This window comes from Phocoena phocoena, chromosome 10 (assembly GCF_963924675.1).
Source record: "Phocoena phocoena chromosome 10, mPhoPho1.1, whole genome shotgun sequence".
NCBI classification, from domain to species: domain Eukaryota; kingdom Metazoa; phylum Chordata; class Mammalia; order Artiodactyla; family Phocoenidae; genus Phocoena; species Phocoena phocoena.
The window spans coordinates 65,760,659-65,777,068 of NC_089228.1; the positions used below are offsets into that span (position 1 = coordinate 65,760,659).

Below are 16,410 nucleotides of genomic sequence, written 5' to 3' on the forward strand. Positions count from 1 at the left end.
TCAGTTTTCCTGAATTGTCTCTGAAATATTTTTTTACAATTCAGTGTGGCTCCACAGAGCTCCACACCTTATATTTGGGGATATGCCTTTTAAAGCTCTTTAACTCTGAACAGTCCCCCATCCCTACACTTTTTTATATATCATTTGTTCTTTGTAGAAACTGGAGTATTTCTTCTAAAGAATTTCCCACATTTTATATTTTGGCTGATTGTGTCCTCGAGGTGTCATTTTAAATGTTTCTTGTTTAATCTGGTAGTTAGATTTAAAGGCTGGATTTGATTCATTTGTTTGTTTGTTTTCTTGGTAAAAATACTTCATGAATGGTACCACGTATTTCCTACTGTAACGAAACGGGAGGCACATAATATTCCTTTGGTTAGGATTAATCAGTGGATTCAGATGATGTTGGCCTGACTTGTCCGTTATGATAAGTTCCTCATCTATCTCTTACCTCATGGTTTAAGGACCATTGATGATGGTTGTCTGTAGATCTGTTATATCATTGTAGGGTAGAAAATAGAGATTTTATAATTCTTTTTTCCTATTGCATTTATTAGTTGTGATTTTCTATAAAGAACTTTCTTTCACCAACTATTTGAAATACAGTTTGTACAGGAATGTCAGGATAAATGCTGGATTCTTTTTTTTTTTTTTTCTTAGCTGTGTCAGCACTTAGTTGTGGCACATGGGGTGTTTGTTGAGGTGTGCAGGATCTTTCATTGCAGCGCGGGCTCTGCCTTGCAGCGCATGGGCTTCTCTCTAGTTGTGGCGTGCAGGTTTGCTCTCTCTAGTTGTGGCGCATGTGGGCTCTGTAGTTTGCAGTGTGCAGGCTCAGTAGTTGTGGCATGCGGGCTTAGTTGCCCCGCGGCATGTGGGATCTTAGTTCCCCGACCAGGGATCGAACCCGCGTCCCCTGCATTGGAAGGCGGATTCTTTACCACTGGACCACCAGGGAAGTCCCTGTATTTTTTATTCATATACTGAATCTTGGTTCCTAACTACAATAATATAATAAATGATTTACTTTTACAGTAGTGTCAAAAAATAAGAAAATCAGTATTATAACTATCCATACGACTACTGAATGCAGTAGCTTTCTTTGTGTGTATGTGTGTTTTAACCTTATGATATATCCTATTAGGGATGTATTGTCAAAATACTGTGTTTTAGGGCTTCCCTGGTGGCGCAGTTGTTGGGAGTCCACCTGCCAATGCAGGGGACACGGGTTCGTGCCCCGGTCCGGGAAGATCCCACATGCCACGGAGCTAGGCCCGTGAGCCATGGCCGCTGAGCCTGCGTGTCCGGAGCCTGTGCTCTGCAACGGGAGAGGCCACAACAGTGAGAGGCCTGCGTACCGCAAAAAAAAAAAAATACTGTGTTTTAAAATTACTTGAAATCATTCTTCTTATGGTTGGATACCAATTTGACATACAGAGGCATTCATTTGTTTCATTTTTTTTTTAAGACAGTATAAGAGCAGTTTTAGGTTTAAACAGTACTATTAACAGCAAGGTACAGAGGTTTCCCATATACCCCCTGCTCTCACACATGCATAGCCTCCCTCATTATTGACATCCCCCACTGGAGTGGTATATTTGTTACAATAGATAAACCTACATTGACACATCAGAATCACACAAAGTCCATAGTTTACATTAAGGTTCACTCTTGGTGGTACATTCTACAGGTTTGGACAAATATATAATGACATATATTCACCATTATAGATTCATACAGTGTATTTTCATTGCCCTAAAAATCCTCTGTGCTCCACCTAGTCATCCCTCTCCCTGCCCCAACCCCTGGCAACCACTGGTCCTTTCACTGTCTCCATAGTTTTTCCTTTTCCAGGATGATTCCTTCTATTTAGATTGCCTTCTTTCACTTAGTAATATGCATTTAAGGTTCCTCCGTGTCTTTTTAGGACTCTATATCTCATTTCTTTTTAGTGCTGAATAATATTTCATTGTCTGTATATACCACAGTTTATTTATCCATTCACCTATTAGGGCATCTTGGTTGCTTCCAAATTTTGACAATTATGAATAAAGCTGCTATAAATGTCCATGTGCAGGTTTTCCTATGGACATTAAGTTTTCAACTCCTTTGAGTAAATACAAAGGAGCATGATTGCTGGATCTGTGGTGAGAGTATGTTCAGTTTTGGAAGAAACCACCAAACTGTCTTCCAAAATGGCTGTACCATTTTGCATTCCTACCAGCAGTGAATGAGAGTTCCTGCTGCTCCATGTCCTTGTCAGCATTTGGTGTTGTCAGTGATCTGCATTTTGACCATTCTGATAGGTGCATAGTGGAATCTCATTGTTGTTCTAATTTACATTTCCCTGATGACATATGATGTAGAGCTTATAAGACACGTGCTTATTTGCTATCTGTATATCATTTTTTGTAAGGTATCTATGAAGGTCTTTGGCCCATTTTTTAATTGGGTTGTTTGTTTTATTGTTGAGTTTTAAGAGTTCTTTGTATATTTTGGGTAACAGTCTTTTATCAGATGTGTCTTTTTCAGATATATTCTCCCAGTCTGTGGACGGTCTTCTCATTCTCTTGACCTTGTCTTTCACAGAGCAGATTTTTACCTTTAATGAAGTCCAGCTTATCCATAATTTCTTTCATGAATAGCGCCTTTGGTGTTGTATCTAAAATGTAATCGCTATACCCAGGGTTATCTAGGTTTTTTCGTATGTTATCTTCTAGGAGTTTTATATCAGTTTGTTTTAAATTTTTAAATTCTTTTTATTTTTTAACCTATGTAAAATTACATAGTTCCAAAGTTAAAACTATAACACAAGGCATGTTATATGTATGTATGTTTGTATTGTCCCCACTCTGTTTCTTACACAAAATGTAGCATACCATAAACACTTTCCACATTGCTTTTTTCTTTTAAAAGTGTATCCTGGAGAGCACTTCATAGAAGTATGTAGAGAGATATTTCTTATTCCTTTTTGCACCTGCAAAATACTCAGTATATTTTATAGAGGCGTCATTGTTCATATAGCCAGTTCTTTGTTGATAGACATTTGAATTATTTCTAGGGTTTTTGCTGTTACAAGTAGTGCAGTAATAAATGACCTTGTTCGTAAGTTACTTAGTATTTTTCCAGCATATTTTTTAAAACAGCTTTATTGAGGTATAATTCACATACTACAGAATTCATCCATTTGAAGTACACAATTCAGTAGTTTTTAGTGTATACACCATGTTGTGCAACCATCATCACAATCAATTTTAGAACATTTTTATCACCCCAAAAGAAACTCTATACCTATTAGCAGTCACTCTTCATTCTCCCCTGCCTTAGCCTTAGGCAACCATAAATCTGCTTTCTGTATCTATTCTGATCATTTCATATAAATGGAATCATATATTATGTGGTCTTTTGTGATTGGTGTCTTTCACTTAGCATAGCGTTTTCAAGGTTCAGCTATGTTGTAGCATGTATCAGTACTTTATTCCTTTTATGGCTGAATAATATTCTATTGTGTGGATATGCCACATTTTATTTATCCATTCGTCAGTTGATGGACATTTGGTTTGTTTCCACTTTTTTTGCTAGCATATTTTGGGATAGATTCCTGGAAGTGGGGCTGCTGGGTCAAATAGCAAATGCATGTATAATTTTGATAGATGTTGCTAAATTACCCTCCGTAAGGATTTTGTAATTTCGTGTTACCACCAGCAATGTTGTAAGAGTTCTTGTTTTCCAAGAGCCTTGCCAATAGACAATATTTTCAAACTTTAGGCTTCTTATTTTTTTAATTTTTGGCTTTGTTGGGTCTTTGTTGCTGCGCGCGGGCTTTCTCTAGTTGTGAGTGGGGCTGCTCTTCCTTGTGGTGCGCCGGCTTCTCATTGCGGTGGCTTCTCTTGTTGCAGAGCATGGGATTTAGGCGCGCGGGCTTCAGTAGTTGTGGCACGTGGGCTCAGTAGTTGTGGCTTGCGGGTTTTAGAGTACAGGCTCGGTAGCTGTGGCGCACGGTCTTAGTTGCTCTGTGGCATGTGGGATCTTCCCAGACCATGGCTCGAACCCATGTCCCCTGCATTGGCAGGCGGATACTTAACCACTGCACCACCAGGGAATTCCAAACTTTAGGATTTTTGTCTAAAGATAACACATGGTATTTCTGTGTAGTTTTTTGGTAAGTTATATTGGAGTACACAAATAAGTGTATAGATTAATGATTCTTTACAAGAAGAAACGGACCACTTCCAGAAACCCAGAAGCCTCCTGCACCCTTCCTAGTCATACAAACCCTCAAAGATAACTTTATCCTGATTTTTAACACCACACGTTAGTTTTCCCTATTTTTAAAGTTATATAAATGTAATCACAAATTATGTCATCATTTGTGTCTACATACTTTAGCTCAACATGATGTTTGTGAAAGTCATCCATGTGGTTACATGTAGTTATCATTCATTCATCCTCATTACTGTATGTTATTCCATTATATGCCACAATTATCCATTCTGTTGTAGATGGACATTTGATTTGTTTGCAGTTTCTGGCTATTAAGCATACTGATGCTACATCGAACTGTTCTCTATCATGACTGTGGTGGTTGATACATGACTCTATGCATTTGTCGAAACCCTGGACGTGTACACCACAAAGAATGATCTTTTCTATACGTAAATTAAAAATATGTAAGAAAAAAGAATAGTGATGCTGTGAACGTTCTTATACATACCTCTTGGTGAACATATGTACACATTTCTGATTTGTATATATCTAGCAGTAGAGTTGCAGGGTCATAGGCTGTGCATATTTTCTGCTTTAGTTCATACTGCTGGACAGTTTTCCAAAGTGCTTGTACCACTTTTCCCCCTGGCAGTGTTGCTAGCACTTAGTATTGTCTCTCTTTCTATTTTAGCCATCTAATATGTGTGTAGTTGTATCACATTATGATTTTAGTTTGCATTTTTTTGAGGATTTGTTTATTAGAATTTAAAATATCCTCTTTCACAAAGCATTGATGTATTCTGCCCATTTATCTTTTTTTTTTTTTTTTTGTGGTACGCGGGCCTCTCACCGTTGTGGCCTCTCCCGTTGCAGAGCACAGGCTCCGGACGTGCAGGCTCAGCGGCCATGGCTCATGGGCTTAGCCGCTCCGTGGCATGTGGGATCTTCCCGGACCGGGGCACGAACCCGTGTCCCCTGCATCGGCAGGCGGACTCTCAACCACTGTGCCACCAGGGAAGCCCCCATTTATCTTTTGGGTTATTTTGGGGGTTATTTGTCTTTTTCTTATTAATTTGTAGAAGTTCTTTATACTGGAAACAAGTCCTTGGTTATATACATATATTACAAATATCTTCTCCTACTATGTGGGTTCCCTATCACTGCTAATGTTACTTTTTTGTTGACCAGAAATGATTAATTTAATACCGTCCTTTATAACTATTTTTCCCTTTATGGTTAGCACTTTTTTTTCCCCTACTACATTGTCACTTTTGTCATAAATCAAGTGACTCTCAGTGTAGTTTTTATTTATGAGTGAGGTTGAACATCATTTTATGTTTAATATCTATTTGCATTATTTTTCTGTTAACTGTCCCTACTTTGTCCCATTTTTATTGGGCTCTTGGTCTTTTTCTTCTGAGTTTTTTGAAACTCTTTATACATTAGAGATATTAACCCTTTGTGATATAAATTGCAAAGTTTTTTTTTTCCAGTTTGTAATTCCCAGACTTTTTAATCTCTTGTAATGAGAACTGTTTCACCTACATGTTAAGAATGTCTGTGTTTTCCACGTCCTGAAGGACTTTAAGGATGGCCTTTGTTCCTCTCCCTGCTGTTTCTGCGTCTCACTATAAAGCACAGCTATGCTCTTTGGGATAGATTTGACAGGGCAGAGGTGGGACTGTTCTTGACTAGATTTCACAGTACTAGACCTCATGCTAACCTGGCTGTACTTCTTTCCTCTTTTCACTACTTTTGCAGAGTATGTTCTGTCTTTGAAGATATTATAGAAACCTAGTGTTTCCTTTCTGTTGTTATAGCTCTCCTCACAGACAATATTCAATATTTATTCAGGTAGTTTGTGGACTGTGAAAGTATTTTTTTCAATTTATTCTTTCTAACCAGAGATTGTTTCCAGGTCAACTCTTTCTTTTATTCCATTCTTTAAAAAAAATCTCATCAGAAAGAGTACTACATGGTCATAAAAATTTTTAGAAATGTAAAAAATATAAAGCAGAAATGGGAGGAGAAAAATTTTTTTAAAGTCATCCACAGTTCGGGCTTCCCTGGTGGTGCAGTGGTTGAGAGTCTGCCTGCCGATGCAGGGTCCACGGGTTCGTGCCCCGGTCCGGGAAGATTCCACATGCCACGGAGCGGCTGGGCCCGTGAGCCATGGCCGCTGAGCCTGCGCGTCCGGAGCCTGTGCTCCACAACGGGAGAGGCCACAACAGTGAGAGGCCCACGTACTGCAAAAAAAAAAAAAAAAAAAAAAAAAGTCATCCACAGTTCTAGCATCCAAAGAGAGGCGTTGTTAAGAGTCTTGTCTTATGTCTTCCAGTATAAAGAGTATGCCTACAAATTCCCTGGCTGCCCAGTGGTTAGGACTCGGTGCTTTCATTGCCAGGGCCCGGGTTCAATCCCTGATCAGAGAAGTAGAATCCCGCAAGCTGCACGGCATGGCCAAAAAAAAAAAAAAAAATAGAGTGTGTGTCAAATCTCATATGATCCTGAATGCTGGTCTGCCTTGTTTGTTGTAGTGAGTATGGCTTTGCCGAGAAGGTGGTGGAGGGGATGTTCATCGTCGTCAATTCCATCACCATCAAGATTCACTCCAAGGCCTTCCACGCTTCTTTTGAATTGTGGCAGCTCCAGGGCTATAGTGTGAACCCCAACTGGCAGCAGAGTGACCTCCGCCTCACCCGTATCACTGACCCCCGCCGAGGAGAGGTGACAGCCCTGGCATTCTGAGAAGGGAGAATGGGGGGTTCAAAATAGGACTCATTCTTAAAGGATGTTATTCCTGCTTTGGGGATTTCCTCAAAGTCTCCCCCATTCTTGGGAACCCAAGAATCCCTTCTGTCCAGTGTTACTGTTACATTGTTTCCTCAATTATGGATCTCTGATCCACTGCCTTCTGTGGGTAGGATCCCAGCTGAGAATGGTGGGGGTCTCTGCCTTGCCAGTCTTTTCCCCTTGGACTTCCTGCCTCTTGATTCATTTCATCCACAGAATTAAGGGATTTTACTTTCTTTCCTTCTAGGTTTTAACATTTAAGGAAATAACTTGGCAAACACTTCGAATTGAGGCAGATGCTACAGACAATGGTGATCAGGACCCAGTCACCACTCCACTGAGGCTTATTACCAACCAAGGCAGGATCCAAATAGCCCTCAAGAGAAGAGTGAGTGTGTTCTCTGTCCTCATGAAAACTTCCATCTTTTATTCTCCCAGATAGCATGGGAGATGGCGTTTCCTCCTCTTTGAGTGTTGCCCGCCCCTGGACTGACATTTGAAAGGGGAGGACCTGCAATTCAGTGTTGCACTGTATCTGCTAATGAGGAAACATTTCTACCTCCCTGTCATTTTAATTTTGAAAACCACGATTTTTACCTGTATATAGGGACACATAGGCAGTTGATCATTGCTGCTTCTTGTTAATCACAGAAAACTTTAGTAGTTTTGTAAGAAATTGACTCTCCACAGTGCTTGATACTTTCGTGTATTGGGGATTGAAAAGCCATCTCTGCAATTGGTTGGGCAGTGGTCACTTTGAGTAGTTGGGATGGTACCAGATGTTGAACCCTGTGTTCTATGTGACCCCTTCAGACCAAAGATTGCAATGTGATAGCCTCCAAGCTGATGTTCCTGTTGGATGACCTGCTCTGGGTGCTAACTGACTCACAACTCAAGGCTATGATGAAATATGCAGAATCACTGAGTGAGGCCATGGAGAAGTCAGCCCAGCAGAGAAAGAGCCTGGCCCCTGAACCTGTACAGGTTAGAGGTGAAACAGAGACCCTTGGTGGCAGTGGGGAGATGGTAGGCCGGACCTAATTCACACCTCCACCGTATGTGGAGCCTAGACTTTATTAGGCTTATTTGGGGGAATTTGTCATTCACTTCTGTAGGTACATAGGCTTTGCCTGTGCCTCTGATTTATTCAGTTATTCTGTTCTTTGGGTGCCTCTAGTGTGTTAGGTATACAGTGTTAGCCACTGGAAAGCCTCTTGTTCCTGTCCTTGGAACCCTTGCTGTCTTAAAATATGGACTATAAACAAGTTATTACAATATGATGCTGTAATAGAGGTAAACACTGTGCCATGAGAGCACAAAGAAAAGGGATCCAACTACCTGGGCTGAAAGAGAGCATTTAGGGAAGACTTCCTGGAGGAGGTGTTTTAGCATCAGTCAGCTAAGTTCTAGGGGGGTGGGAGCTTAGAAGGCAATTCAAATCTCAGAACAGGACTCTGACAGTTACTAGATTAATTATAATTTGGCTTCTTGGAGTTTGGGTTATTTAAGTGGGATAGACCTACATGAGATACCAGGCGAATAGTTATGAGAAGGAAGGGACACCTTGTCAAATTGTGGTTTTCTTCAGGCTGAACTAAAGCTTAAAGAAAGCCAGCAAGGAGGCTGTCTGGGTCTGGCTTCTTGTTTCTCTCTGTCACATGTAGATCACCCCACCTGCTCCCAGTGCCCAGCAGTCCTGGGCCCAGGCGTTCGGTGGCAGCCAGGGCAGCAGCAACAGCAGCAGCAGCCGCCTCAGCCAGTACTTTGAGAAATTTGATGTGAAAGAGTCCTCCTACCATCTGCTCATCTCCCGCCTGGATCTGCACATTTGTGATGATAGCCAGTCCCGAGAGCCAGGTACCCCGTGAGGCCTAAGCCTGTGCAGGGTAGTCCATCACCACCTGGAGCTCTGGGCAAAGCTTGGGGATGGAAGGCTGTTTTCAAGACTCTGTGGGGTATTTGTCTGGCTCCCCTTAATCACAGGCCTTCCTCAGGCCTCTGTGCTCCTGTGGCAGCTCTCTGTCAGCAAGTGCTCTTCAGCTTTTAGGATGCAGCAGAACTACCTGTGAGATAGTAAGACACAGGAGCTGGGCCTCTTCCCAGCCCCCACTAAATCGGAATCTTCAGGGGTAGAGCCCAAGCAGTGTATACTTTTTTTTCCCTCCCCAGAGTCTTTTGGGCAATGCTAACCACTGGTATAAGCTTTCAGGAGAGTAAATTCAACTATAGGAAACCTCAGAATTTTCAGATCTTTGAGTCAATTTAAATAGTTATTATGTATAAATGTGTTCTTCCCAAGCAGAGGGGTTATGGTGTGTTCTTGTCATGCTTTTTCATTCATTAGAGCAATTTTTTTTTTAACATTGTGTTCCCTAAATCACATATTAATTTAAACTGCATCAATAGAAGTGTGGGTTCCAGAACTCTGGAAATTCTTCTCTGGCACCTTTGTAGACTCCATTTGGAACTCTAAGCCTTGTTTTTGATGCTGTCCTTGAGGACATTAACAAAGAGAAAGCATCCCAGGAAGGGTGTGCAGGTTGTTTAATGCTATGGAAACCATAGCATAGCAGGAAAGAGTTGAAAGACACAGGGATATTTCATATGAAAAAGAGTAGACACAGGATATAGGAGAGCCATCTTTAAATAAAGAGAGGGCGTTAATGCAGAGTGGAGTGGTCGTTAGGAAAGTCAAGCCCAGAGCCCTTCAGACATTGCTTTTATTTTGTGGTGCTCTAAGCAGAGCATAAACAAATAGCACCTGCTTTTTTGGCAGACATCTCTGCCCATTTGAGACTCACTAGAGCAACTGGTATTAAGTATACATACACATTTATTCAGAATGAAAAAATAATTGACTCATTTCTTTCCTTCATGAGCCTTAGGGAAATCACTTCACCTCTCTTGAGTTTCTTCATTTGTGAACTTAAGTTAAATCATATCTTACTCATTTACCTCATAGGTTGTTATCAGGCTCAAATGACACAATATACTGAATTTGGAGGACATCAGTCATAGGCCAGTATTCGGTATTATTATTTCTCTGCTACCAGTTCCTTCAATACTCTTTGTTCCCCCTCTACACCCCTCTGCCACCAGCTCTTGTTTTTAGATGTCGTCCTATGGAAGCTTGTGTTCTTGCTGCCTTTTCTTCTCTGGAGGTTACGTTTGCTTCTTAATGAGACCTAGATTCATTTTCCTTGGGGAAACCTACTACCTTTTCTTTCTGGGACACCAAGCGCCAATGCCTCTCTTGCTTTGCTATACCTTGGTCTTGAAGTGACTTCAGCCCCTCTCCACTCCCAATATGAAAGAGCTGAAAGGAGCAGTGACAGCATAAAGATTGCTTTTGCCACCACAGAAAATAAATTGCTCACTGGTTTGTTAGCCACTAGTTCTGGAAGTTCTTTGCTAAAACAATTATTGTTTTGTTTGGTTGTTTCTTCCAAGTGTTACTATAAAGACCTTGCAGTTTTGTTTTGTTTTTAAAAATATTTATTTGTTTATTTGGTTGCACTGGGTCTTAGTTGCGGCATGCAGGATCTTCGTTGTGGCGTGCGGGATCTTTTTCAGTTGCAGCATGCAAACTCTTAGTTGTAGCATGCATGTGGGATCTAGTTCCCTGACCAGGGAATGAACCCAGGCCCCCTGCATTGGGAGCGGGGAGTCTTAACCATTGCGCCACCAGAGAAGTCCCTGTTTTGTTTTGTTTTTAATCCTTTCAGAAATCTTTATTAAAAATACATTATTGAGGGCTTCCCTGGTGGCGCAGTGGTTGAGAGTCCGCCTGCCGATGCAGGGGACACGGGTTCGTGCCCCGGTCCGGGAAGATCCCACATGCCGCAGAGTGGCTGGGCCCGTGAGCCATGGCCGCTGAGCCTGTGTGTCCGGAGCCCGTACTCTGCGATGGGAGAGACCACAACAGTGAGAGGCCCGCGTACCGCAAAAAAACCCAAAAAACAAACAAACAAACAAAAATACATTATTGAGAGTTTCGTCCTTTTGCTTGATAAGGGCGTATAGCACTGTCCTCTTCATCTAACAGGGTCCTGCAATCAGAGGTGAATGACTAGCCTTCCCTGAAGCCCCCATGTATTTATTAAGCTAAGTGAATCTACTTGGTGGATTTTAGGGAAGTTTTGGATGAGATATTTTTATTTTATTTTATTTATTTATTTTAAAATAAATTTATTTATTTATTTATGGCTGTGTTGGGTCTTCGTTTCTGTGCGCAGGCTTTCTCTAGTTGCGGCGAGCAGGAGCTACTCTTCATCACGGTGCGCGGGCTGCTCATTGTCGTGGCTTCTCTTGTTGTGGAGCACAGGCTCTAGACACGCAGGCTCAGTAGTTGTGGCTCACGGGCTTAGTTGCTCCGCGGCATGTGGGATCTTCCCAGACCAGGGCTCAAACCCGTGTCCCCTGCATTGGCAGGCAGATTCTTAACCACTGCGCCACCAGGGAAGCCCTGGATAAGATAGTTTTAGATAGAGGGATAAATCCCAGCCAACCATACCCAGGTGTGGCAGATGACTCTGTGAAGAGGCAAGGAACACAAAGAGTTCTTGTGACTTTGATTCTTCTCCTTGGATTTTGGAAGAAAGGGGAAGGGAGAACTAGGTGTTATGGAAAGGGTGCTAAGATTCTCTGGAGTTGTCCTGTCCAATATGGCAGCCACTAGCCACATATGACTGTTGGGCACTTGAAATATTGGCTGATCCAAATTGAGATGGGGTGCAAGTGTAACATACACCTGGGATTTCGAAGATACCGTACAAAAAACGAGTGTAGAATACCTTAATAATTATTTTCATATTGATTACATGTTGAAATGATAATATTTGGAGTATATTGGTTTAAATAATGTGTAATATTAAAATTAAATTCACTTTTTTAAAAAAACTTTTTTAATGTAGCTACTAGAAAATTTTAAATTACTTATGTGGCTTATGTTACATTTCTATGGGATAGCATTGCTCTAGAACTCTCTGTCCAAATGGTAGCCAGTAGCCACATGTGGCTATTTAAATTAAAATCAAAATTAAATAAAATTAAAAATCCAGTTCCTCATTTACACCAACAACATTTCAAGTACTCGTTATAATCTATGGACCATAGAAGATGTCCATCATCACAGAAAGTTCTTTTGGATAATGCTGCTCTAGGGACTTCTTGAAGGCTACATCTGTCTGCTTTTTCATTAAGGGACACTATAGCCTTGGTATTGGAGGTGAAGTTATTGGAAACTTGGTGGGTAACTGGGGACGGCTTGGCTTGCAGTGGGGCAGCACTGTCTCTTAAAATCAAACTGGAGCAGCTCACCCTTCAGGCTTCTGGGAGAAGGAGGGTGGTTGATGGGGAAAAGAGGGTCATCTGCCTCTTTTTAGTTATCTCTCTCAGGATAAGGGCTGTGAGCCAAAGCTTTCTTCATCTCTCTTCAGGCTAGGCTATCCTCTCCCACCATCTCACTGGAGAATTTTAGTCATTTATGTACACTATTTACCATTTATGTGTCATATATGATTATGTGTTTATAATTAAATATGTTGATAATGGGTAATTATATTTGATTTCTATTCTAAACCTTATTTTAATATGTTCAGTCGTAGAGTTTATTGTTCTTTTAGTTCCAAATAAATCCAATAGAGGGAGCATGGCTGTGAAACCCTCTCCCTCCAGTAGCCTAGGTCATGCATGTTCAACTGGGATGATACCTCCCCACAGCAGGTAAAAATCCACTCTTTTATTTGAAACAGATACATATTTATTGAGATATCATTCATATACCGTACAATTTACCCATTTAGAATATACAACTCAGTGGTTTTTTTTTTGTGGTACGCGGGCCTCTCACTGCTGTGGCCTCTCCCGTTGCGGAGCACAGGCTCCGGACGCACAGGCTCAGCGGCCATGGCTCACAGGCCCAGCCACTCCGCGGCATGTGGGATCCTCCCGGACCGGGGCACAAACCCGTGTCCCTTGCATCGGCAGGCGGACTCTCAACCACTGCGCCACCAGGGGAGCCCCTACAACTCAGTGTTTTAAAGTATAGTCATAGGGTTATGTGATCATTACTACAATCTAATTTTAGAACCTTTTTGTCATCCGTAAAAGAAACTCTGTACCCATTAGATGACAGTCCCCATTTTGCAGCTCTAAGCAACCACTGATCTTTCTGTCTTGATGTTTGCCTATTCTGGACGTTGAAAATTGGTTCTTTGGTGAGGGGTGGGGGTGAAAAAAAAATCTTAGATATAACAGTGCTCAACCTTATTGACAGAATTTTATTTCTTAGTATTTAATTTCTCTTATTGAGTTTTCTTGGGTATCATATGAGCAACACTGATGTTGAGTTCATGGAAGATCAGGGCTATAAACTATGGCAAACAGATGGCTGTGATTAGAGGACTTTATCTATTGCTTGATCTCAAAGTCAGATGGTGAGAGGTGGCCTGTACATAGCTAGCAGCTGTCATTGGCTGCCTCATCAGTGTTGTTTATATTTAATCCTTAGTACTTTTGTGATTTGAACTTTGAGAATTAAATAAAAATAGTTTATATTTTATTATTTAATTCTACAAATTGTTCAACAATCAATAATTTAATTAAATGTTGAAAAGGAAAAATACTGACACTATCTGAATATCTAGCACCTAGTTAAGCTAAAGTTATTTTCTCATGTTAAGCAAAAGTTAAAAGCTAACAAAATAATAATTTTAAGAAATTAATTTAAAAACTTTGTTTTATTCAAAAATAATTTTGAATAATTAAAATTTGATTATGTCACTATTATGTATTTATATAAATTACTAAATTACATATGTGATTCTATACATTATAATTTATATAAGAAATAAATTACATTAAAAGTTACTCAGCAGGGCTTCCTTGGTGGTGCAGTGGTTAAGAATCCGCCTGCCAATGCAGGGGACATGGGTTCAAGCCCTGGTCCAGGAAGATCCCCCATGCTGCAGAGCAACTAAACCCGTGCTCCACAACTACTGAGCCTGCGCTCTAGAGCCTGTGAGCCACAACTACTGAAGCCCGCGTGCCAGAACTACTGAAGCTCATTCGCCTAGAGCCTGTGCTCTGCACCAAGAGAAGCCACCGCAATAAGAAGCCCACACACCACATTGAAGAGTAGCCCCCACTCGCCGCAATTAAAGAAAGCCTGCGCACAGCAACAAAGACCCAATGCAGCCAAAAATAAATAAATAAATAATATATATATAAAGTTACTCAGCAGATATAGTTATAAACTTAAGTTAAATATTAATAGCTTTAAAATTTTAAATTTAACTTTTCACACTTTATTTTTTAACCTTTTAAAAAAAATTTTTGGCTGCTTTGGGTCTTCGTTGCTATGTGGTGGTCTTTCTCTAGCTGCAGCAAGCGGGGGGCTACTCTTCATTGCGGTGCTTGGGCTTCTCATTGCAGTGGCTTCTCTTGTTGTGGAGCATGGGCTTTAGGTGTGTGAGCTTCAGTAGTTGCAACACGCAGGCTCAGTCGTTGCGGCACATGGGCCCTAGAGTGCACGGGCTTCAGTAGTTGTGGCGCGTGGGCTCAGTAGTTGTGACGCCTGGGCTCTAGGGTATGTGGGCTTCAGTAGTTGTGGTGTGTGGGCTCTAGAGCGCAAGCTCAGTAGTTGTGGCGCACGGGCTTAGTTGCCACATGGCATGTGGGATCTTCCCAGACCAGGGCTCGAACCCGTGTCCCCTGCATTGGCAGGTGGATTCTTAATTACTGTGCCACCAGGGAAGTCCCTTAACTTTTAACTTAAAAGAATTATTTAGTCTTTCTTAACCTGACATTGAATAAAAGGAATAAGCTTTATTCTTATTATGTATAAAGCACAGGTAGACATATAGTACATAAGATATACAGTATATCTGTGGTATTAAATTTCATGGAGAAGGGACAATTAGGAAAAAAATAGCTAAACAGGCTCCTATGAGGTGGTAATTATGACAAAAAGGTTGAGCAACAGGAACACAGGTGTAGGTGTATCTCCTAATAGGATGGTGATTAGTCCAGAACCTTGGTGTGGTGATATCTAGAGTGGATGGAAATGACCCTCCTGGTTGTAGATGTACCAGCTTACAGCTAGAAGGTCCCATGGTATTTCCCTTCACCTGGAAATAGGATGGAAGGGATAGGAGGGAAGTGCAGAACAGGGTAGGTTAGACAACACACATATGTAGAAGAAATAGTCCTGGTTCTTACAGTTCTTAGAGTCTAGTTGGAGAGATAAGACAGAAACATGGAAAGTTCATTCATTTAGTAAGAATTAAATGTAAATTCAAGATAAACAATAGAATATTTGACTTATTGCAAAAAAATTCAGTTATCTACACTATTCTGTATGTTTATAATGTCCTTGTTAGTGCAGTGTTTTTAGTGTTCCATGGTACTTCATATGTACAGTGTGTAATGACAGTCTTATATATCACAGCTTTAGCTAAGATATGAAAGGAAGTAATATAGGTCCTGTTTTTGGGGGAGTTTGGCTTATGCCTCTCCAGGTGTTGTGCAGCGGGGCAGCAATACTAGTATTGCCAGGTTTGGGGGAACCAATCAATCAAGGTTGTCAAGTGTGCCTGTGGGAGACCTAGGACTGGAATTCCAGATTGCTGAGTTTTGCAGTTTCTTTTTTCTTTCCAGAAATCTGACAGCCATTTACAGAGACAGTGGAATATGCTTTTTAAAAAAAATCTTTTAGAGCATGTCCATTGCAATTCAAAAGAGGAGGGCCTCAGCCTTGCAAATCACCTGACATCATGGCCTTTCGGCTACACTTATGTATCAGCCAGTCTTTGAAGCTGACCCTTAGGAGGACTTTTAAGTGCTTCAAGTGGTGTTTAGGCCTCTGTTTCTTCTGCTGCTATTCACCTTTATTTTTCTTTGTAGGTGTCTCCGCAAACAGACTCATGGGTGGTGCAATGCAGCTTACCTTTCGCAAGATGGCATTTGACTATTACCCCTTCCACTGGGCAGGTAGGAGAATTCTGAATGGGTGCAGTTTTAGCGTGGCCTAGGTATTGAGGCCATATGCCTGGGTTCATCCCTGACTGCCCAGCAGAAGGGTGCCAGGGATTGCAGCACATGCTCAGAGAGGTGTTGGCAATAGTCCTTTTCAAGAGGACATCTTCTGGAAACTTGCAGGGTCCACTGTTGATGAGAAGCAGTAGGAGGGGAGGCAGTGTCTGAGATGTTGCTTTTGATTCTGTGCTCTACCCCTTACTTGCACTATTTTTAGAGCCTCTCCAGTGGTCCATGGTCAAAGATGGCAAAAGTCAGCAGCTGGCCTTTAGGGAACCCTAGGGAAAAATCACATATAGAATCCAGAAGAACTTGAGTGCTCTCACTAGATAATTTTTACTTATCCCAGAGAATTTTGGATTGGCGGTGAGGGGTCAG

General features: G+C 41.3%; 1 protein-coding gene across 1 annotated transcript in view; it reads left to right on the forward strand.

The window, feature by feature from the left end:
- BLTP3A (bridge-like lipid transfer protein family member 3A) overlaps positions 1–16,410 on the forward strand; it is a 42,545-nt gene that overhangs the window by 12,090 nt on the left and 14,045 nt on the right. Inside the window, exons 5-9 of the mRNA XM_065885949.1 lie at positions 6,741–6,930; positions 7,244–7,384; positions 7,810–7,980; positions 8,661–8,853; positions 15,901–15,987. Coding sequence (XP_065742021.1) covers positions 6,741–6,930; positions 7,244–7,384; positions 7,810–7,980; positions 8,661–8,853; positions 15,901–15,987 — 782 coding nt within the window. The remainder of the gene's footprint in view (positions 1–6,740; positions 6,931–7,243; positions 7,385–7,809; positions 7,981–8,660; positions 8,854–15,900; positions 15,988–16,410) is intronic.